The sequence below is a fragment of the Mustela erminea genome, chromosome 8 (assembly GCF_009829155.1).
Source record: "Mustela erminea isolate mMusErm1 chromosome 8, mMusErm1.Pri, whole genome shotgun sequence".
Lineage (NCBI taxonomy): Eukaryota > Metazoa > Chordata > Mammalia > Carnivora > Mustelidae > Mustela > Mustela erminea.
In genome coordinates this window covers 99,359,749-99,385,202 of record NC_045621.1, presented here as the reverse complement: position 1 = coordinate 99,385,202, position 25,454 = coordinate 99,359,749, and the positions used below count along the sequence as shown (strand labels likewise).

At 37.1% G+C, this 25,454-nt stretch overlaps 1 protein-coding gene and 1 long non-coding RNA gene across 6 annotated transcripts in view; one reads left to right on the top strand and one right to left on the bottom strand.

The window, feature by feature from the left end:
- The window catches only part of DPP10 (dipeptidyl peptidase like 10), a 1,361,251-nt gene that overhangs the window by 348,527 nt on the left and 987,270 nt on the right, over nucleotides 1-25,454 (bottom strand). For 4 of the 5 annotated variants that reach the window (XM_032353837.1, XM_032353835.1, XM_032353834.1 and 1 more), the window contains one exon: nucleotides 3,866-3,960. In XM_032353837.1, the coding sequence (XP_032209728.1) occupies nucleotides 3,866-3,960 (95 nt within the window). Of the gene's footprint in view, nucleotides 1-3,865; nucleotides 3,961-8,786; nucleotides 8,808-25,454 lie in introns of those variants that run through there. The other variant, XM_032353839.1, reaches the window with a different exon arrangement.
- Nucleotides 18,947-23,189, top strand: LOC116596746. The gene is made up of 3 exons (XR_004288298.1): nucleotides 18,947-18,992; nucleotides 21,650-21,679; nucleotides 22,790-23,189. It is a non-coding gene; the product is annotated as an uncharacterized LOC116596746 (long non-coding RNA).

The following is a 25,454-nucleotide window of genomic DNA, read 5'->3' as shown; positions in this document are numbered from 1 at the left end:
ATATCATTCACTATGAGGATACCAACACATACATACTGTCAAAGCCATATCTTAAAAAACAAACAAACAAGCAAATACTCCACGATTATAGCCAACATGTAAAGCCAGATGGCCAGTCAGAACTTCCTAATAACATTTCTGTAGTTCAATTTTTTTCTGAGTTTTCCAATTAGTTAACATACAGTGTAATATTTTCACTGTTTTATCTATAGTTTCAGGTATAGAATTTAGTGATTCATCTTATATACAATACCGAGGGCTCATCAAAAATGCCTTCCTTATCTTTATTTCAAATTTTAAGACATGAAATTGTGGGTGACTCTATCTAATAGGTATTTCTTGGTACTATAGAAATTTTTTTCCATAGGGCATTGATTTCCTTAAACATGAATCAGAAAATAAGTTCCTTGATATCCTGGTGGTAAAATAGAGTTGGATCTATTCCCTCCACCCCCACATACCCAGTAGCAGAACAAATTAAAAAATAAACAAATAAAAATATAATGATGGCATGCAAGCCAACAGATGCTATCTCTAGGTCTAAGTCAATAAATACTCTGTAGTTCTAATCAAACTTACTATCTTGGAATGTCCTATAAAAAGATAGCTAGGCCCCAAAAATGTGTAGCTAACATTTTCCCTGGAATTATTCTACTGCCAAATATGAATCTCTTCCCTCTGTTTTGGGCTATATTTATAGCATGTTTTTAAAAGCTTGCAAGATATTCAGAATCAAAAAGACACGAGACTCTTATCCATCAGTCACTCATTTCCATATAAGTGCATTAGACACCCCTTTTCCAATTCCTTTCTTATTTCCAAAAGTGATTTGATAGAACTGTTTATGGCTGCTGGTGTTTTCTGCTAGGACCACTGGTGATATCCAATTTACTGACAGTAAAAGGAGTACATACAACTATTACTTATGAAACATTTCCTCATTATGTCACTGTGAATGAGGTTTCATTTGAAATAGTTCTGGCTTTAAGAGATAACATTTTCAAACACTTAAAAATGATTAAGAGCAGTTTTGGGGCTAAAGCACTTCTTTTGCATAACTCTTCTTCAAAAAGTTATATACCCTTTAATTTCCTCCTTCATTAGAAATCCACCTATCTGGAATCCAAAAGAAGCCTTAAGACAATTATTTCAGGAAAATGATTTACTTTTGTTTTATTTTTGACAGCCATGTCCAACATTACTGTTTCTCATAGAGTCTGCTAAACATGATTACATAGCTAAAATTACCCACTATTCATATTTAAAATGTTTTTAAAAGGGGAAATGACAATGTGGTGTTATCTTATTTTTTAAAATAAACTGACTGTCACATCTTAGAAAAATATGTCCTATCAAATAATAGGCTATTATGGTATCACATTTCTATCAATAATTTGTTTATTTTCTTAATTGACTTGGCACTTTTATTACAAAGCTTTCATAGTGATCTTAGTCAATTAATTATGATTCTAATTAAAATACTGATAATTGCTCAATGAAAAACCTGAAGTACGAATAAAATTCTTATGCTCCAGTAAAAGATTTTTTTCCAACAGAATGGCCTTCAAGAGAAAATAAATCCAAACTTTAGCCTAGCATGAGCTTTGAAAACACAACTACGTTTAATAATTCTGTCTTGGAGTGGGGAGGAAATTATTAAATGAGTTCTCCTGAAGAGATGTGGAATCATAGTATTTGCATTTTTCATTTTTTACAGTTTTGAGTTAACTGGTTGCAAATATATGCCACACTCCAATCCCTTATCCGTGCACTGCACCCGCCCCACCCCCCGCCACTGAATTCTGACACCGCTAGGACTTATAGATTGCTTAATTATCTGTGTTGTGAGATAAACGTCTTTAGGGAAGCTATGAATCTTAAAAGATCAGTAAATTAGAATACTTGCTAAATATGACTCTGTGGTAATTAAGAGTCATTGCCTACATAGAAGAGAGTAGAAACAGACCTCAAAAGGATTTAAAAAGATTAAGCACACACGCACAAAGATAAAATGGTATTAATCAGCACATGGAGAAACTACAATGAGGTGAGCTGGGGCTGGTGTGAGGGACCAAGGAAAGAACTGGGATCATGGAGTAAAGCCACAAGATTTTATCTGTTTTTGTTTATTTTTTGATGTATCATAGAGGCTAAAAAGTAAGGACCAAATGTTGAAAAAAATACATAATCTGTGACCACAGCGAAGACCTCGTTCACCTGTATAAAAGGAATGATCAGTAAGGATTAATCACATAACTGAATAATCATATACTGAGTGTCTACACCTAACTTAAATGCTTGGCCATTGAAGGACCATACTCCACCTCAAAAATGATACTTTATGATTAAAAAAAAAAAAGAAATGGATTTAGTTTATTCCCCCAAACTATTTTTATTGAAAATCAATCATACTGATTTTAATCAGCAAATCTTGAGCGTATCTTCTCCTCATTACCAATCCCTGCTCTCTGCCTTCTGTCCTTCCGCTGAGGGCTTTTTTTTCCTGTTGATTTCACCATACTGTGATGATTCCTTAGCTTTTTCTCTACTACCCTGAGGACCATCCAATTAAGAAATAACAGACTCTGCTCTACACTATTTATTAAACTTTTTCATTAGGGTTAGTATTATTTGCCCCAAGGAAATCCATATTTTTAGAAAGCGAGAAATATGGCTTCTATACTCTCGGCATTTTATGAGGGCTATAAAGGGTTGCATTCAGGGTAGCTGTTTCTCTAATATCTGTGAATTAACCAATTAGTTTAAAAACAAAAATGCCCTTATCTTGTTCGATGTTGCTTTAATTACTAAAATACATTAACTGTTTGGTTTAATTTAGCCTAACAGATGTGTAACTATATAAGCACTTCCTGATTTCAATTACTATATTTTCTTAATATGTAAAAACACTAAACAACAGAAGTTTCCAGTCCATCTCTTCCACCTGGCCATCCTATAAAAAACATGAAGTCTACATGACTCTTCCAAATGTACAAGTAGAGATAAGTATTAAAAAAAAAAAAAAGGAGCTGATGATTTGCTCACGATTTAATTTGCATGGAAAATCCTCTGAGGCCTTGAAGAATGTTTTCTCTGTATCCTATGAAGTCATTTAATAGGCAATGTACTGAACCTTTGGTTATATAAAACTGTCAGCGAATAACTGCACACTATTTTTCAGTGATGTTTGATAGCTAAATTTTGAATATCTGCAAAAGTTAATTCATTAACACTCACTCTGTAGGCAATCATAGGTAGATCCAACTTTAACAAGACTGAGTTTACAAGAAAGACACAATTCATATTCTTTTGTAAGAGCACAATAAATGCCTTTCTGTTAACACTGTCTGGTTAACCAGTGGTTCTGGAGAAGTCAAACAGAAATGATAGAAGCCTAAATCATAAAACACATCAACCCAGCAGAAAGCCAGTTTTAGAAAGTCTGCCTTCTGCTTGATCCAGAAAACTACAACAAAATTAGAAGTCAGAGAAAATGAAAAGTGAAGTGGGAGAAAAGGTTGTGATAACCTGTGTTAGATTTGTTTTTTTAAATCTTGACATTCATGTGAGTGATCTTACATAGGAAATATTGGAAGAAATATTCTCGGGAAATTTTATTCTTGGAAACATTTACTCTTTGACTAAAAAGGGGAGATACGAAGATAAATGGGGAGAAATGAAGCAGATGGTCACATGGGCATTTCCTTTTAATAGATGTACTGATTCTAATGATATGCCAAGCTCTAACTTTTTATCTGAAATGTTTTGCAGGTGCTGGAGCTAAAGAAGGATAAAGTTATGTGCACCTTGAGAGCATTCTAAACAATACTGAAATGCATAAAGTAATTAATTTTTCATTACTTACAAAAGTTGTGTTTTCCAATAATAATGTGGTGGCATTTGTTTCTATATTCAGCTTAATGACATGTCCATTCTCGCTTTTATACACCACATCTGTATCTGCAACAAAAAAGATATTAACAATTGACAAACACATTGACTAGGTAATATAATAAACTGTAGAGGAGAAAATGTACATAATAAGCAGACACTTTAGAACAATCACTGTTACCCTTTAATAACCTGAGCAAATTTTTGTGCTTGGCTCACATTAATCTTCTTTAACGATCAGGAAGCCTGGCTAAGCACATGGTCTATTGTGTGGTGAAAACAGGGTTAGTGAAAGAGGCCATACAGGTTTCTGGCTTAACAACTGAAAATTAATTAAAATATGGAAAATCTGCTGCCCATTCTGAGACGGAAACAAGGGAGGAAGAAGCGCCTCTAGGTTCCAAGGCACTGTTACTGATTCATGATTCCGTTAAACTGACAACAAGGGCTGCAGTTCACCTGGACTCCACACAATTCTAAGCTACTCCTACAGGACCACCTTCATGCAGACATTTCCCGCCTCCCGTTTTATCATCCCTCGATTCCTACCCACCCTTTCTCATTAGGTTTGGGAATTTTGTCCCAGACAGTTTTATCTGGCTTATGTGATCACAGATCAAAATCTTTGACTGTTAGCATGCCACTGTATCATCTTTGCCAACTTTAGGAAAACAACGTTGTCTTCGTTTTGTTTATTTTTTGATGTCTTCATTTTACATAATTGCATGGTTTCTGGACAGTTGTTAATTTTATATATATTTTAGTTCCATTCAGCCACATTTGTCAGTAAATTAAATTATCTTAAGAATACCTCACGGATGGCTGGGTGGCTCAGTTGGTCAAGTATCTGACTTCAGCTCAGGTCATGATCTCAGGATCCCAGGATCCAGCCCTGCATAAGGTTCCCTGTTCAGCAGGGGAGCCTGCTTCTCTCTCTCCCTGTGCCCCCCCCCCCCATTCATGCTCACTCTGTCTCTTTCTCTCAAATAAATACATAAAATCTTTTAAAAAAAGAAGAAGAAGAATTCCTCACACTTAAAGTATCATCATAAGGGAAAACTCCCAGAGAGGATACTCAGGAGTTAAATTCATTTTCACATCATCTAACTTAGAGAAAATTATCAACCAGTTAAATATTCATAGTAGATTCAATGTTCTTTTTCCTAAATGAATATAAAAGAAATATCCTAATCTTTGTTGAAAGCATGCTACCTTATTTCTACTCCCCTGAATGTGCATGGGTGGTATGTGTAAAATTTGATACTTCTTTGAGGACTGAGAGTTGGAAATCATCTAAATAATCTAATTAAATATAATTATCCTTTTCAAAATGAATAATATGGGTATAAAAGGATCTAAATATTTTCAGGCTGGATAATAACAAAATGAAAGAAATATGAATGGATCCAGTGATAGGGAGTAGCAACCGTTTTTGGGCCAAAGAGAGGTATGCCCAGTCTGAAGACAAATAAATTCAATTATTTATTAACAACGATATAAATAATGTAATGCCAATATAATAATGCCAATGTAAAGAATTACAGTGGCTGGAACACTAGGTAGTCATCAGATTTTATCTGCTAACTTAAAAAAAAAATCACTCGCTTCATCAAAGGAGTTGATCAATATATAATATATATTACATAATACATATATGTATTATATTACACATATATGTATGTATATGTATAATTCCATACATGTACCAAACAATATATTATATATTACACATACATGTATGTGTATATGTTCGTGTGTTAAAGGGAAGATCCCCAAATAAAAGTAGACTTGACATTTTTTTTAAATGATATTATTCTTTCCAGTTTTACTCAATTCCAAACTTTTACATGATATTGCACCTTGCTAATGCTCTGCCTATTCTTAGAAGAAAGGTGATTTTTATTGATTTGACAGAGAGAGAAAGAGCAAAAGAGGGAACACAAGCAGGGGGAGCTGGGAGAGGAAGAAGTAGGCCTCCTGCTGAGCAGGGAGTCCAATGTGGGGCTTGATCCCCATCCTGAGCCGAAGGCAGACACTTAACGACTGAGCCACACAGGTGCCCCAGAAGAAAGACAATATTAAAATGGTTTGGGTCCACTAAGATACAATTTCTCAGAACCAAATGTCTTCACTTGCATAATAGTGAATAAGTACTGCATGGTGGGTTATGAAGATTTTATGGAAATGTCTGACACTTCACAAAAAACAAGATTTTCTGAATTGTTCTCTAGTTATTTCAATATTACAAAAAGCTACCCCTAGAAATTATATGAAGAGAAGTGATCGATACTAGTGAAAATTGTTTGTTTTTCCTTTTTTCATTCCTATTTCATTTAAGAAGACTGGGCATCTAATATGACTCTACTGTTAAAGTTAAGGATGGCACAGGAAGGCAGTAGTTTTTGAGCTCAATGGGGACAATGACATGTTGGATCAGGAAAAACAAAAGGTGCTTTAAGAAAGGAGAAAAAGAGACAAGGAAAGAATTTCAGGTTACCATCTGAAGCAGACTGTTTGGACAGAAAGATAGTCGTATGTGATATTTAAAATAAGGCCTTGTATTACCTTCTGAACTTTCATCAGCTATAAATAAACTGGGTTCTACTACCATTAATTTTACCTGTTGTCTATTCTAGTGATGTAGAATCAATAACAGCTCTACATAAACAATAAATATTTACTTCGATTTATATACCTTTCCTCTCCTTTCTTTTCTATCCTGCATTTATGATCATAGCTCAACAGCAACACTGGTCACCTGTGTTATTCATTTGTTTTTGCCAACTAATTCTGGTCTTCTGTCTTCCTGCTCTCAATTAATGCTCCTTGAACAGAGAGTCCAACCTCAATCAACACTTCTGTTATTTTTCTTGATATTCTCAATTCTGAACCACGTCGTGATATTGATGGAAACTGCCATCATTGATTAGCAAGAAGAGCCAAAGAGCATGTCTTAACAAGTCATCCTTATAATATTTTCACTATAAATTAAGATATAAAGGGCTTTCCCCCTTCTACTGCAGTGAAAATAAATAAAGCTAAAGGCCATCAATGAGTGGTTCTTTGCCTAGAGGACAAGCATGGTGCAAAATTCTAACCAGGGATGGGGGGCGGGCACCTAGCTGGCTCAATCAAAGGGTTAAAGCCTCTGACTTCGGCTCAGGTCATGATCTCAGGGTCCTGAGATAGAGCCCTGCATTGGGCTCTCTGCTCAGCAGGGAGCCTGCCTACCCGCCCCCCCGACTCTCTGCCTGCCTCTCTGCCACCTTGTGATCCCTGTCTGTCAAAAAAATAAATAAACTCTAAAAAAAAAAAAAATTCTAAACAGGGATGAAGTCTGTGAGCTTAGGGAAGATGACCTCAGAGAGCAACTGTAGTATCAATCATGGTTCATCTTCAATGGAAGGGATGGTAACCTTTGGCCCCCCAGTCTCACAGCAAGAGAAAATCCTAAGTCAGTGAGGATTGTATCAGATGTAGAAAAAGCAAAACTATTTTTTTTTCCCCTTAGAACCAAAGTAAAAGGAAGTGAAGCTTGTTTGAGAAGATAAAAACTAAATTTAATATTTTAAAAGAACATTTTGCTGAATAATTATTTAGACTTGGAAAAATCTATTCAGATTTGATACTTATAAGTACCTTTAGATCTGCACACTTTCAAATTTTCCTATTAGATTATGTTGAATTAGAAGGAGAAACTTTTTTCAAATCAAGTGTAATTCCCTAGTTTAAAATTTAATACAGATTTCTGCTTGAATTATTTTAAAAGCCTCTAAAACCTGCCTTTATTAATTCTGTTTAATTTTTTTTCCTGGTCTTTAAAATGTGGTCTTCTGGGTCTCATATTTATCTTACTTTACTGTTTGATTTATACTCAGTAGTGGAAACTCCCATTTCGATACTCCTGTTATTACATTAATAAATTGCTTTCTGGAACTACACTTCAAAATTGTCATGTCATATTTTGCTTAATATTAGGTAATGAAATATGAGTGAACAACAGCAATGAGTAAAGTGCATTAACACAGGAAGATTAAGGTAGGTGTTACTTGAAATATTCTTAAAATACAGTATTATGCATGTCTACACAGTGCTTTGATTAAATAATCTCTCTTCCTTTTCAGCTCATTGGAAGTTAAGAGTCAATTATCCCGAACACATATTTGATTCAGTCAGTTTTTTAAAATGAGAAGGTGTGACAAGAATCACCATCTAGCCTCTCAACCCTGAGCTCCGAGATATATTTTTAGTGTCTGTCTCCCTAGATGATCATTATTACTGTCATTTCTGTCTATCCCCTTTTCCTTAATGTGTCTAAAGAAAGGAAAAACACAGAAGTATATTTTAGGTTAAGATCATTCAGGTAAATGTAACCCTTTATTTTCTATCTCTTCCATACAAAGCAGGTAGTAAAGAACTTCACAGAACAGTTCAGTTTTTGCTAATGAAATTGAGAACGAAGGCCTCTATGTCCACCCCATATGTCCAGGACCAAGAACATAGATGATTATTTTGAGTTACTACATGTTCTTGCCCACGAAAATAAGTGTAAAAGTATCCAAACAATTTTTTTCAGGAACTAAATGAAAACTAATTTATCTGAATAAGAAGCTCTTGAAATGGAGCAAATTTCTTAATTATCAAACACCTGTTTATTTAATACTAACTTCAAGATGCTTGTGTCTCTGTCCACCAATCCTAAGCTACTACATCATGAAATATGCCCAACTCTAAGCTGGTTCTCACATTAAAAGGCCTGTCTTAACCACTCAGGCCCAGATTCCCTAGCCCTACACTTATGTCCCCACATCCAACCAACCAGAACCAAAAGGTAATAAACTCAACTCTGGTTAATAGGTTATACTTAAGGTTAACTAACAGCAGGCAAAATTCACCTTCCATGCACATCAGTGTAATTGATGAAGTTTTAGAATGTAAGTGAGGTTCCGTGGGGTGAGGTCCAGAGCCGATGACCAAGGAAGAATTCTTGAGACATCTTTGGTGCAAAATGGTGGTTTATTAAATCACAGGGACAGGACCTGTGGGCAGGAAGAGCTGCTGCCCCAGGGTTGTGACAGGTGGCAGGTATGTACCATGGAATTGGGGGGAGGTAAGGAAAAGGGAGGTTTCAGTAGAACTTTCATATGCTAAACAGGACCTACAAAGATACCAGACCAGAGGCCTTGCCATTGCCAAGGTCTTTTTGCCCTCTAGCAAGGTATTAACATGAAGATGGGTGGGAGATTCCTAAAGAATGTCACATATGTCCCACCCAGGAGTGGGGGTGAGGGAAGGTTGGAAGGTGTCAGCTTTTGCTTTGTCCTCAGCCAGCCTTCTGTTCCCACATCATAATGGTACTTTGTTTTCCTGCTGATACTATGATGGATAATCTAAGTATGCATTTAATTTTGACATGATAATTTGGTTTGAATACTTCCAAAACAAAATCTATCATCTATCTGCAAAGAGAGTTTTCAAGGATTGGCAGAAAAAGCATGGCAAATCAGTTATTTGGGAAATATTAATTCAACTATGGCCTTTATTTATTTATTTATTTTTAAAAGATTTTATTTATTTATTTGACAGAGAGAAATCACAAGTAGGCAGAGAGGCAGGCAGAGAGAGAGAGGAGGAAGCAGGCTCCCCGCCGAGCAGAGAGCCCGATGTGGGACTCGATCCCAGGACCCTGAGATCATGACCTGAGCCGAAGGCAGCGGCTTAACCCACTGAGCCACCCAGGTGCCCCGGCCTTTATTTTTTTTAATCTGTTTTTTATATCTAAAATAAAAACTCCATAGCATCCAATATATTTTTAATTCCCAAACAATAAACTGAAAAAAAAAAAAAGTAAAAACAGTTAAGTAAAATAACAAAGTGATTATCACAGGAAAAAACCTTAAATACTTTTTGAAAGAATTCATTAAATATCAAGTTAAGATTTAATCACTAGTGAACTATAACAAGGGCAAGTCTGGAATAGTGAGCTAATCATCTTTGAAACACAGCAGGCCCCTCATTCACTTCTGCTGAAACACTGCTCACAACTATGCAAAACTAACCTCACATTTTAAAGAGCCCTAAGCTCTGTGTATTTACCTGTGAAAAGCAAGGACATCAGAAATGGCATTACTGTCCTGTCTACCTCAAAATATCACCCTATACATCTTTTTTCTCCAGACTTCTAGAATGAGGCAATCTTTCTCCTTTACAAAGCAAAAAGCTGTTTTGTAGCCAAATTGCTATGCTCTGAACTCTTAAATTTTGTTTCTGGTTTGATTTCTGGTACTTCTTGCCAGTTACTTGTGCTTTTCAGAGTCTATATATTTACTTTCTGTATTAATAATAATAATATAATGAGATGCTGACGCTGATGGTAATACCTCCATTCAGGTCTTTTGCTCTCCCCCAGGTTTTTTGTTTACTTTCAGAGTAAGCCTCAATAAACCTTCTACCCAAGATTTCCATGCCCATCTGTGTGTCTTAATGCTCTTCACCATATTGATGAGGGAGCAGGAGGCTGGCTGAGGACAGAGCAAAAGCTGGCACCTTGCACCACCCCCTCTCCACCCACTCCCCTCCGTAATATGTGTAGCATTCCTCAGGCACCCCTGACTGCCATAAAACGATAAATAGTTAACTTGCAGAGATCACAATCCTGCAGAACAGGAATCTCCCTTGCTCTACAGATGTCCTAGAGATCTAAACAGGGAGGTTACCTTATCAATAGCACAAATTTCCAGAGGCAAATAACTCTCAGTTCCTGAAGCCCTAATGTCTCCCTCCCCACCATAAACTGGAGGAGGCTGAGCTAGAAGGGAATTTAAATGATAGCAGGATCATAACACCCCACTAAGAATCTCCCAACTATCTTAATGTTAATGGCTGACCTAAAGATGACATTGATCAAGCCACAAGGGCAAGGCCTCCTCCTGGCACCTTGTAGGCCCTCTTTAACATATGAAAACTCCATTGAAACCTCCCTTCCCCTCCTCTTCCCCCAACTGCAAGGTATATAACCTGCCATCCCTCACATCCAGGGGCAGCAGCTCTTCCTGCCCATGGGTCCTATCCCCGTGCTTTAATAAACCACCATTTTGCACCAAAGATGTCTCAAGAATTCTTTCTTGGTCATCGGCTCCGGACCTCAGCCCACTGAACCTCACCTAGGTTCTAGAACTTCATCAATATCACCCTGCAGTGAGCTGCAGTCCTGACTCTGCTAAACTTGAAAACTTCCAACCTTTACCACAGACCTGCAGCAGCCAAGTCCAATGTGCTCTTCCTCCAAGCTCATTGCCTACCTTGCTAGATGAGCCGTTGTGTGATAATGATGATGAACACAAGGATTTCAAAATCGCCTTTCTTGACTCTGAACCATTGCTTTGTTCTAGAATTACTTCCTCAAAAATGTCTGTACATCCTAACCTGTTCCTAGCCCACTGGAGACATCCTTCCAAGCTCAACTCTGAGCTTTATTTACTTGCTTTTTAATTGCTATTGTCTGAGTCATCCTTTCTACTCAGACCTTCCTGATGAAGTTCGAGAACCTAAGTGAGGTTCCGTGGGCTGAGGTCTGGAGCCAATGACCAAGAAAGAATTCTTGAGACATCTTTGGTGCAAAACGGTGGTTTATTAAAGCACAGGGACAGGACCCGTGGGGAGAAAGAGCTGCTGCCCTGGGATGCGAGGGATGGCAGGTTATGTACCCTGTTGTTGGAGGAAGGTGAGGGAAAAGGGGGGTTTCAATGGAGCTTTCATATGCTAAAGAGGGCCTACAAGGTGCCTGGATACCAGAGGTCTTGTAGCTTGATCATTGTTGTCTTTTGGCAAGCCATTAACATCATGATAGTTGGGAGATTCCTGGTGGAATGTCACAATCCTGCTATCAAGCTTCTTTGTTAGTGAGAGTAAGGTATAAAAGAAACTTAACCTTATTTACATTTCCTTCTACCTCAGCCTTCTTCAGTTTTATGGAGGGGAGGAGGGTGTTAGGGCTTGAGGAACTGAGTTATTTGCCTCTGGAAATTGTGCTATTGTTAAGATAGCTTCTTTGTTGTAAATCTCTAGGACATCTGTAAAGCAAGGGAGACTCCTGTTTTGCAGGACTGTGATCTCTGCAAGTTAACTCTTTGTTTCTCATTTATTGCAGTCAGGGGTGCCTGAGGACTGTCACATATATTACCCAGGGGAGGGGAGCGGGTGGAGAGGGGGTGCAAGGTGCCATCTTTTGCTTTGTCCTCAGCCAACCTCCTGCTCCCTCATCACCTTCCTATATTGATTCTTAAAACTTTTAACTCAGGTTCTGACCCCACCAGATGCTAGTTTTGTATTTTCAGTTCTATGCTAGATCATACAGATGTCTTGCAGGTATGTAAAAGTCAGTAGGCTAAAACTACTCTCCTTATATTCATGGCTATACCCTCCCTAAAAGTCCATAATATATTATCTCTTCACCTCCTATATTAATACTGTTCTTTACATTTCACTTGGAAGATTGTTGTAGTTCTCTACATGCTCTGTAAGCCTCCAGTTTATTCCAATCACACAGCCTAACACATTCTAAACAACAAAGTGTTTTTGTCATATGTACCAGAAAGACTCAGACTCACGGCTTGCCAATAATAAAGTGTAAAATGAAAGACTGGCACTCAGGTTGCTCACTACCTTTCGACATATATTCCCACGGTCATTATCACTTGATGCCCTATAAAATAGTCCAGATCACCTATTACTTACAATGGTTCACATTTACAATCACTCTCACTCTATTTTGTTTACGATACCCACTACCCAGTTCCTGCCCCAATTCTATAGTCAACTTGCTGAGATCACAGTCCTGCAAGGTAGGAGTCTCCCTTGGTTTGCAAATGTCCTTGAGATTTACAACAAAGAAGTTACCTTATCAATAGCCCTAATGTCACCCTCCCCTCCATGAAAAACCGAAGGAGGCGGAGGTAGAAAGAAAAGTAAATAAAGTTAAATTTCTTCTAAACCTAAATCTCACTAACAAGGACGTTTGATAGCAGGAATGTAACATTCCACCAGGAGACTCCCAATTGTCTTTATGTTAGTGCCTCATTAGAGGGAAAGTGGCCTTGGCTTGATGGTAACCAGACCTTCAATATCCTGATAGTGCTCCCCCCCCCCCCCATGCGTGGGCTAACCGGCCAGTTCTGCTTCTGTAAGATTGCTTTGTCTGCTTTTGCGCGGGTCCCCTGACCCAATCCACTGACGCCAAGTATGCCTGTTCAAACTATCAATCAATCAGCTCAGCCCCACCCGAAACCTGTTTGTATCTGTCTATAAAAATCCTGCACCGACCCAGCTCCGGACCTCTCGGCGTTATCGGCAACTAGCGGCGCAGAGGTCCAGGTTCGAACCTGCAATAAATGACCCTTGCTGCTTGGCTTTGACTCACGTCTCTGGTGGTCTTTTAAGGTGGGGGTAATATTCAGTTGGCATTTCATACCCAACACTTCTAAGGTCCTCGCTCAATCTCTTTTCTGAACTTGTATGTTAGTCATTTAATATTTAATCATACACTTCATTAAAAAATTACTATCTATTTTTATTTAGTTTCGATATGTCGTGTTGGGTCTTCAAGTACTTTATAAACCCAAGGAAAGGCCTATTTCATGTTGAGACCTGGAACTATTCCCACCCACACATCTTACTATCTATATTAACATGAGTTTACCATTCAACTGTCTGCACTAATATGACTCTAATATTTCAGGAAATTCTTGCCAGGAAGATGAGGTTGTAAATAACTTCATCTCCCCAACTCCCCTACAGAACTTTCTGATCACCCACTTACTTGAAAAATAGACTATTCAACTAGTGCCCACTAAAGTAAATATCTTTCTCACAACAATACATACCTCCACCAAATGAATGTTTCTATCTCCCAAACTCTCACCTCCTTGAATTCATCAGTCTTAAACTCTTATCACAAACTCACCCAGTTCCAATTGACACTGCTAATGAGAGACCTGTCAAACTAGCTACCCAAAACATCATACACACTCTCCTTGGTCCCTTCCTTTCCATATGCTGATTACGCTCTGTCAAGACCTTCATCTTCTAGACCATTGTGAGCAACAGCCTCAGTTGTTACTTTGATGTATTTCTTGGGAGGGTTGGGGGTGGAACCAGCATTCAGCTCTTTGAAACTTCTATATTCTATAATATGTATATGTATAATATGTATAGTATATATCCCACTGAAGGATCCCAAGAAATATTTTTTTCTCTGCCACAAGATTAAATCTTTTAACTTTCATATTCCTCCTTTTTTCCATTGTTACAACTTTATTTAGAAATATATCTAGCACCACTGACAAAGACTCCCTCCTTGACCAAAATTCAGTCAGACTCCTCAGAATGCTCTTCTTGACTAGTCCTTAAGCTTGGCCTGCCTTTAGCATGAATCCTGCTAAGTTAGGTTGGTTAGAATACCCCTACCATTGATGTCTGATCAAACTCCTCACCCCCAGCTGTGACATCTAAGTACTTGGCCTTGCATTTAATGAGAATCCTGTCAGGCCAGTATAGGAAGAATCCCCTACCCTCAGTATGTCCTCTCAGTAATTTTCCCCTCCTGCCACCTCTGCTCTTTGGTGATAAATCTTCAGTTTCTTGTGGTATTCAGAGTTCAATTCAGTCTCTCCCCCAACACCATAGTCTTAACTCTATTATAACAGTCATAAATAAAGTCCTCTTTACTATTTTAACAAGTGTCAGAATAATTTTTCTTTTAACACTACTTTGGAAATCTAAATTCAGGTAACCTACTTTAATAATATTCTGGTATTAAATTTAAGTTATATATTATGTATTGTAAATTAATATTGATATATACATATCAATAAACTATGTATATACAGTTGATAAGTGAACAAGGGTTTGAACTGTGCAGGTCCACTTATTTCCAGATATTTCTCAATAAATACGGTAAAGTACCATAAACATTTTCTCTTACGATGTTCTTAAAAACATTTTGTTTTCTTTAGCTTACTTTATTTTAAGAATACAGCATATTCTGTATTCTCTGGGTGCTCAGTGGGTTAAAGCCTCTGCCTTCGGCTCAGGTCATGATCCCAGGGTCCTAGGATCTAGCCCCGCACTGGGTTCTCTGCTCAGCAGGGAGCCTGCTTCCTCCTCTCTCTCTCTTTGCCTGCTTTTCTGCCTACTTGTGATCTCTGTCTGTCAAATAAATGAAATCTTAAAAAAAAAAAAAAGAATACAGTATATAATGCATATAAAATACAAAAGAAGTGTCAACTATGTTATTATTACATCTTTCAGTCAATTCAAGGCTACTAGGATTTAAGTTTTTAGAGAGTCAAATGTTATATACACATTTTTGACTATGGAGGGTCAGCACATCTAACCTATAGGTTGTTCAAGGAGATATACACACATACACACACACACACACACACACACACACACACACACACACACAGAATTAGTTTAGTATGCTACAGCAGTGGTCCACAAACTCTTGCTGTGGTTGGAGGTCAAACCCAGGCCCTCCAAATTTGGCCCACAACCACATTTAGGTATTTATTCATTTATCTTTGTCTATGGATGCTTTCATACTGTAACTGTAGATGGGAAAAGCTGCAACATACCCAATGGTTCACAAAGCCTGAAATATTTACTCTCTGGTCCCTTAAAGATAAAATTTGCTGACCTCTAGACTGTTAATTGTTTGCCTTATTCATAGGACATACTTTTTATTTCCTGTATTTATAAAAGTTGATTTCGATATTGATCATTGCAATGTCACTAGAAGAACATTCTTTGGATCCTCCAAATATCTATATATTCTAAAGAGTTTTGTTTTGTTTTATTTTTTTTCTAACCTGGCATTAGACATATACTTGGCTTAAAATGGTTTGAATTCTTTGTAAATAGGATTAAGTTAGGTGTACAAAATAAATGCATTTTCCTAAAAAGTAACCAGAATAAAGGCCATCTTAATTTAAAAGTCTTCATAATTGTAAGTAATCATCATTAATTCATATGGAAGTGTCAATCCAATGAATGGCACTTCCTGTAATAAAGAGCCCTTTCCAGACTCAATAATGGAGCAGTTGATGGCCACTCAGCTAAATGATGTCTTTCTGATTTGTAGCTAAAATGTGAATAGCAACAATTTTCTGATGATCATTTCATTCTTTAGATTATTTGCAAAAAAAAAAAAAAAAAACCCACACACACAAGAGGAAAATAGAACACCTCTCTCTAGAATTTCAAATATTTCTTGTCACCAGAAGGTTTGTTTGCATAACAGTAGCATAAGTACCAAGTTGTAACTGGTTCTCAACTTTCTTCAGTTAAAACCTATAGGAGTCTACCAAAAGCCTTCTTAACTTCAGACTCCTATAATCAATGATCTGCTTGAGTGGTCCAGTCTATTGAAGCCAGAAGGCAAAAGAAAGACAGACACAGATTCAAACCTTCTCTTCACTGAGTATCTCATGTAAAGTGAACGTAAAAGTTGATGTGCTCCATGATAGTAAAGGTCTAAAATTCTACTGCAGTTGATGCGGGAAACAAAAGCCGAAGAGAAATTATTAAATTTTCGAACTACCTACAGCCCACTGACAAGTCCTTGAAATGGGCAGAATGACATTCCTCTGACATTCCTCAGCTGCCTTGATGTTAATATCTGGCTAAGGGCAAAAGGCAATCTGAGCCCAATCCCAGAATCCTGTAAGGCTACTTTCAGTGTAAAAATTCCTTCAGAAATTTCCTTTATCTGTAACCCTCCAAGATACATGCTGGGAATTATCTATCCTCCACGTGTATGGCCCCTGCTATATATCCGAAGGGTCTCATGACTCAGGTTTTATTAGAGGGTAATAAATGACCTTTTCCCAATAACAGCTAGCCCCTTCAATGTCCTGGAAACCTTGTTTCCAAAATTCCTTAGAGATTTACACTATTCATAACTCCCTCCCAACTTGGGAGTACATAATGACCCAGATGCAGCTCTTTCTGCCCACAAGTCCTTTCCCTGCCCTTTAGTAAGACCACATTTTCGCACCAAAAATGTCTCCAGAATTCTTTCTTGGCCATCATCTTTGAACCCTAATGTCTTTCCTACATCACAAAGACACTTGAAGAGAACAGAGATTATTTCAAAGTAATCTCTAAACTGTAAAATACAAGAAAAAACATGCGGTTAAGCAAATATATAAAGCAATTCTCTGTCCTTTGTTTTTGTTGGAGTCAGTCACTGTATGCCAACATTTTTTCTCATTCTGAAGATTAAACTAGGGTGATCTCAGCCTCCAACTGTACCTTTGGAGGATGGGCAGGTAGCCACCAATCCGGAAAAAAGTAAATTTTCTTTTTTCAGGGTTCTATTCCTGTAAGACACCCCTCTGTATATCAAAATACCATCTGGCCTTCACCACTGCTGTCTTGGTGATTTGTCTGTTGCCCTGAGGAATAAACTCTTTTTGTCTTTGATGTAAGGGCCTCATGTTTTACACACACATTAATTTGCAAATAGGGCAAAACCTCGGATTCTTGTTCTCACTCAAAAGCTCTCCTCCCTCAATTCTAAACACCCCCCAATCATCTCTCAAGGTTTTAATTTTAATTTCTACATCTAATAAAATAGCTTCAAACTGCACAGTGAAATTTTATTAATGTAGTCATAAATCAAATAATCTTTCATCAAACTTATAAATTAAAAACTCAAAATTAACTTTAATTTTACACATCCAATTTGTGCTTTCATACTGTGACAGTGACTGCCATTTAACGCTCTAAATTACACTATGTATATATGTATCTGTGCAGACTTCACCACACAGCACTTAGCTATTTTGAATCCCCTTTGGATGCTTTCTAGCCAGTCCATGCGCTTAAGTCCATTTCTGTTAACTACTGACATTTTCCCAATCACAAACATGTTTACTCTCTAATCTTTGATAAGATTATGACCTGCTTCTCAAGATGTAATGCTCTGCCATGGTTCTTTCAGTTGAATGGACATACGAATTCATTATTTTTGCCTATTTAGTGCCAGCTCATCTTAGACAGCTTTTGTTATCCCATGGAAATGTTTTTCTAGTCATATTTAACATCAGCACATTCAAGATGACAAAAGAAAAAGACTTATGGTGATTTCACTTATATGGGGAACCTAGAAAACAAAACAAATGAATAAACAAACAAACAAAAAGCAGAATTAGACCTGTAAATGCACAGAACAAACCAATGGTTGCCAGTGGGGAGACGTTTGGGGGATGGGCAAAATGGGTAAAGGGACAGGGAGGTACAGGTTTCCAGTTACGAAATGGATAAGCCACAGGAATAAAGGTACAGTATAAGCAACACAACCAATGATGTTGGAATAGTGTTGGATGGTGGCAGATGGTAGCTACCCATGTGGTGAGCATAGCATAAGGTGTAGAGAAGTTGAATCACTATGTTGCACACCTGAAACTAACGTAATATTGTAGGTCAACTCTACTCAAATTTAAAAAAAAAAAAAAAAAGGAAAGAAAAAGACATGAGGTCAAAGACAGTAACTTTCTGCATCTTTCTGATTGTGCAGTAATATATATGTATCATTGAAAATTTGTAGAATGCAAACATATCAGGGAAAAATAACTGGGAAAATGTTAATGCATTTCTTTATAAAACATGCAGTTGAGATCTCAATGTGTATCACAGTTTGCATCCTTTTTCTCTTAAAATTGAAGATTAGGCATTATACCCCACTATTAAAAACTCCCCATTAGCTACTTCAAATGCCTAACACTTTTCAGCCCAAATGATACTTTAGAAAGACAAATAAATTGAAACATGATAATTGGTAATAAAGAAGAGGCAAAGTGGCAATATTTAGAATGTAGAAAAAAGGAAATGTAGATAAGGTAGCCCTGAACAGTTTCACAAAGGAGCTCTGAGGAATTTTGTTGTCTGGCAAACTAATTCACACATCTGAACAACAGATGCTATGACTCTTCAAATCCATAATGGCATACCTTTATCAATTTCTGCATTTTTCAATTAAATCTCTAGAGACTAAAATTGATCACTGCTCTCCAAGAAGAATATAATTGAAACATAAGGTAAGACTTCATTAAATAGAAAATTGACTTAGTTGAAAAAGATAGAAGTATTGCATCGATTTAAGCAAAAAAAACACTGAAAGAAGTGACAAAAGGAATAATTAAAAATTCACATACTGAAAGACAACCAGAACCTAGAACTGAATAACAGAAATGTTAAATATATTAACATGCATATGACAATTAGCAACATCAGAAAAACTATAATTAGTCCTGTGGCTAAATTTACTGGAAATGAGGCAGTAACTTTGGGCAGCAGGTTTCTGTTTTTGAGTTTGGATGAAATCACTTCTCAAGCATTTTTAGGCCTTTTTTTTTTTTCCCCCCTTTAACAGTGTTGAAATTCATGAGAAAAACTCAGTTGATTAAAGAAAGATGCTCATTAAGTTTACGTTGTAAAATGGTTTTAATCATGTTTTGTCATACACCAAGGATGTAACTTATCCAACTCTAAACAGCTATTATACAAATTGATGTTCTCAGGAGAAAACTGATCAGATAAGAATACGCAGATAAGTCACTGGTATTATTTTCTATTTCAGGTTAGGAGGTGGGAGACAAGTAAAGGACTATTTTTTTTAAGATTTTATTTATTTATTTGACAGAGATCACAAGTAGGCAGAAAGGCAGTCAGAGAGGGGGGCGGGAAGCAGTCTGCGCTGAGCAGAGAGTCCGATGCGGGGTTCGATCCCAGGACCCTAGGATCATGACCTGAGCTGAAGGCAGAGGCTTTACCCACTGAGCCACCCAGGTGCCCTGTAAAGGGCTATTTTTGTTTCCAGTATCAAAGCCTCAACCTAAATGGACATTAAAAAAGAAAAAAAAAAAAAAAAGGACTGCATTGTCTATCTGACTTGAAGTATAACTTGTTGCAGAAGCTCAAATGATGTCATCAAGGCATGGACACTATCTTACCGGAATTTTTTTCTGATGGCTCATGCAGATAGGCTTTCTCTGCACAATCAAGAGATGGTTATACAACCTGGAAAGCTTACAGCCTCTTACTTTCCAGCCCGACTGGAAAAATCAAGGTTCTTTTTTTCCAGGATTCTCAATTAGAGATTCATTGCTCTCACTGGTCTTGTTTGGGCCAGGGAGACATTCTTGCCCTGGATGGTAAGAATCTGCAACGCACCAACAAGGCACAAGACTAAATCCCATGTCCACTCATGCCAAAGGTTGAGTGTTGATTTTTAAGAAAAAAAAAATTTTGTGGATGTCAGAAAAGGGTCAAGTTTGGCAAAGTGATATGGATAACAGATCTATTACACACTGTATATTGTTGTAAATGACTGATTTCACATATGACGGATGTTGTTTCAAACAAAAACAATGCTTCTCCAAACCTACCATAAATCGGTGTTTTATTATATAGGAAAGTGAAGTAGAATTGATTGTGAGAATGAGTGAGATGAGGTCAGGGAGGTATTTGGCAGCAGCAGAACGGGTCGTAATAACTGTCAAAATTCTGAGAAAAAATTCAAGTTTGCTTGGGGTCCTGCCATGTTCCCAAATCATGCTTCTCCTAGAGGAAAATGATTTTGCCTGAAATCATAGGACTTTTGTGGCTCACTGGGGAAGCTTTCCAGGAGGAATGTGTGCTTTTGCCAGGATGTATAGTCAGAGATTTTGTTCTGCTGAGAAGAGGGGAATCATGCTGGCAGCAGATCAGGCTGAGACTGCTGAGGGGATACAGAGATGCACATCCTGGAAGAATTACAAATTTCCCTCAAAGTTTCAAGTCTCCTGTTGAGTTGTTAAGAGTTATCAGATTTGCCAAGGAACAGACTGAATTTACAAATGAGTCCTGCCAATAAGGATAAACTCTAAACATACACTTTAAATTGAATCACTTAGTGTTACAACACCAACACCGTATGTATTTTATTACCGTGTTTATTTTCCCTCAAACCACCCACACCAAACTCTCTTATTATGAACCAAACTCCCTTACTAAACATCATAGACAAGTTCAAAGTCCATCCCTCCACCATGAGTCTTTTCCAATCAATGTGATTTATATACATATATATGTCTATAAACCTGTGTATATATGTATGCATGTATGTATAAGACATATATATATATATAAACCCAAACATGTTTGTATGTACATGTATGTACAAATATCACACATGGGTATATTTTATATAAGTAAAAATATATATAGTCAATACATTAGTCATTCAGATATAGATTACCTAATTAGTTTATCAGTAATTTTTATACATTGTTTCTATAAAAGAATCTCTAGAATAAATAAATAATTGGCTCCAAACTATTTTGAAGAGCTAGGAGGAACCAAGGAGGTCATCTTGCCCAATCCTTTCATTTTATCAATGAAAAATGAAAGCCACAGAAAACTTTTTTTTTTTTTTTTTAAATACAACACACATTTATTATCTCACAATTTCCATGGGTTATGGTCCAGAAATGCTTAGGCAACAGTAACATATCAGCTAGGAAGGAAAAGCCACAGTAAACTTAGGGTGAACACAGTGAGGAATAAGTAACTAAAACTAAAACTCCTAAAACTCCTTGTGATTCCAAGTCCAGTCCAATTTCTGCAACACTGGCTATCTCTTAACTAATGACATATTGCATCCTTTAGCTGGCCCTCTAATTTGTATATTCTATTCTTTCCTCTTTTCACTTAGCTTTAAGTTTCAAGAACCTTCTTTATGAAGGTAAGAGAGATACTGCTGAGTCATAACTAAGTGATGGGTAAGCGATACTTGTTGTAAGTTGTAGTTGTAAGTGTCTCCCTCTTGTTTCCAAGATGGGTTCAGTTGACCCACAGCAGACTGCTGAGGGAGGCACAAGGGTAAGGCTCTCAATCTGTTTCTTGGGACAACATACCGAGGATAGAATTACTAAGAAGATGTGAAGTATGCAGGTGCTTTGAGACTTCTGGACAAGTAGTCGCAACACTTTATCTTCTAACTCTGATGCACTGGACGGTTCCCATTCCCCATCTTACGAAAACTGCTCTGGGTTTTTCTTAAATTCCCCATTCTTGCTGTCCCTCCAACTATGATTTTTTAATACTCATCATATTTAATTCAAGCCACCTGTTTGCACAGATGGCAGCTTGCTCACTTTTATGCAAGAGCTAAAGATCTAGACCCAACAAAACATGAGTTAAACTGTCACCTTGCTTTGTTTCTCCAAGTTTAAAGTGAGTTAAAGAATCAGAGAGAACAGATGTCTCTCCTCACACGTTCTAGTTCACCTTTTTTTGTCTTCCATGATCTTCTAGAAAACATGATATGAGATTCTTTGCACGGACCAGTATGTTTCTGCTTCAAAAAAAAATGAACCCTCCTGTCTCTCTTCTTAATATGACACTTACTGTCACATCATTAAGCAGATAAGAGCCACAATCTGCAGATCCTGCCTCACTTCACCCACATTTTACCTTCATAACATTGCTCTGGGGCACAGCTGGAAGCATACCAGGATCAACTAGCAGATAACTGTGTTCACAGATGCAGATATGATACAGAAAATAAGCACTACTTTTTAATCCTTATCAAAGTGTTCTGATACAGCCAGTAACAAGATAATACACACAATTTTTCAATCTGTGGTTAAACTAGTCACTCAATTATTTATTTGTTAAGTGTTCACTATGTTCCTAAGAAATATGAAAGGGGAAAAATAAGCACTTAAAATCTTAAAGTTATGTGGTACATTAAAAAAAGTTATTATTTATTAGAGTCTATAAGGGTGAAGGCATTTCATTAGGCATTTATACTTATCTTGTGTAATTCTTACAATAACGGTCCTTTTTACAGAAGAGAAAATAAAACTGAGCCTCAGGAACTTCATTAACTGGACTAACACTACACAGTCAAGAGAATATGGTGTAACCACAATTGTGAGAGGAGACGGATTTAAGTACAATTTGATGATGAGAATTGCAACAGCTGCTTCAGGGGACGCTACTTCCTGGTCTTTACCCACTTCCAGCACCACACTCCTGCCCCTTGCCCAGTCTGAGCTGATGTCCTGACCGGCAGCAAACAGAGATGGTCAATGAAGGGGCAGCTCCTGAAAGTCCTGGGGGGATGGGGTAACTGGGTGATGGACATTAAGGAGGGCATGTGATGTAATGAACACTTGGTATTGTATAAGACAACCACTGACTTCTACCTCTGGAACCGATAATATATTATATGTTAATTGAATTTAAATAAAAATTAAAAAAAATTTTTTTAAGATTTTATTTATTTATTTGACAGACAGAGATCACAAGTAGGCAGACAGAAAGAAAGAGAGGAGGAAGCAGGCTCCCTGCTGAGCAGAGAGCCCGATGTGGGGCTCGATCCCAGGATCCTGGGATCATGACCTGAGCCAAAGGCAGTGGCTGTAACCCACAGAGCCACCCAGGTGCCCCATAATTGAAAAAAATTTTAAAAATCACCACTCTACTTTCTGTTTCTACAATTCCAATTATTTCTATGTATCTCATAGGGGATGGTTCAGTATTTGTCTTTTTGTGATCAGCTCATTTTACTTAGCATGTCTTCAATATTCACTCAAGTTGAGGCACATGTCAGAATTTCTTTCCTTCTTAAGAATGAATAATATGCCATTGTAGTGTGGGGGGGCGCCTTGGTGGCTCAGTGGGTTAAAGCCTCTGTCTTCAGCTCAGGTCATGATCCCAGAGTCCTGGGATCTAGCCCCGAGTCAGGCTTTCTGCTCAACAGAGAGCCTGCTTCTCCCCCACTCTCCACTCTCTCTGCTGCCTCTCTGTCTACTTGTGATCTCTGTCAAATAAATAAATAAATAAAATCTTAAAAAAAAAAAAACCCTCCTGTTACTACATAATGTTGTTCTTTGTATCTTGCCAACTGTTTTGATTTAAAGTTTAATTTGTCTCATATTAGCACAGTTACCCATGATCTCTTGGTTACCGTTCACATGGAATATCTTTTGTTATCCTTTCACTCTCAACTTATTTGTGTCTTTGGATTGAAAGTGTGTCTCCTATTCACAGCACATAGTTAGATCATATTTTTAATCCATTATGACAATCATCTTTTTATTGGAGAGTTCAATCTATTTATATTTAATTACTGGTAATTTTAAGTTACTGCTGATAAGGGAAAACTGATTTCTGTCATCTTTAAAAATTTGTTTTCTATATACCTTATAGATTTTTATTCTCATTTCCTGCATTAGTCTTCTTTTATGTTTAAGTGATTTTTTTTAATATAGTGAAATGTTTAAATACCTTTCACATTTCCCTTGGGGTATATTCTGTAGCTATTTTCTTTATGGTTACCATGGGAACTACATTTAACATCCTAAAGTTTATAATGGTCTAATTTGAATTTATACTAGCTTATCCTCAATAACATACAAATCTGTGCTCTTTTCCAGCTCCATTCCCACCACTTCTAGTTGTGGATGTCACAAAATTATATCTTTATCTATTCTGTGTCCAAAAACATAAACTCTGCGTCTGAATTTCTGAGAAGCTCAAATCCATATGGTCTCTGGTATCTTTCAGCCTACATGGGCTGAATCCTTTAAAGCCTGATTGAAAGGCAAGATGACTCTTACGACTTCTCACCCTTTGCTCATGTGAATTCATGGCTTTAGTTTTTACAGCAGTCTAGTGCTAAGATTAAGACTTTTGAAAAAAAAGGAAACTTTCACTTAAACCTTCAGAAAAGTCTAGGTGCTCTATCACAATTTAAAGGACATACACTCTTCTTGTTATGAACATCCAGTTAAAAATAAAACAGTATGTGTTTATAATTGGTATTTTCCTTGTATAATGATCTACCTGAGGTCACAAGGTATAAGGAATGCTGAATAATGACAGGATTTAGTCATTCTTGGATTCAAGGACTTAATGTCATCTCACAGCACCCTAAATTATATTCCTAACAGAAACTTCAACTCCAATTCACACACACCCTGGCCCACCAGAAATCCAAAAGTCCTGGGTTCTCATTGAGCCATAGCCCATCAATAAGGTGCCTTCTTTTTTCCCACAACAGTTTTATGAAGGAGTCAATGATAGGCCAACCTTTAAGCACTGCTAGATAAATGTTCTCACTCAGACACACACACACACACCTGCAATTCTGTATATAAAATATCAGAGGAAAAAAATCAGTTTTCACAAAAACAGTACACTAAACCAACATTAAAGTTAATTTAAAATGATTAAATCTTTACAACCTATGTAGAGATAAAGTTAGCTGGTTTCTAGAGTGTTACATAAAACTGCACTCTTTACGCTCCTACATATTCTCGATGGCAGTCAGCCAGAGAAAGCCTTTGGAAGACTAAAAACTCATGCTGGAGTCACTGGAGTTTATTCTTGCCCATTCTGAAAAATTGGCTGATATTGATAATTGTTATAAAAAGTTTACCCCATGAGCATCATAGGCTGCCAAGAATGTAATTGTGCTGAAATGGAAGACTGGTATTAAGCTTGCATCT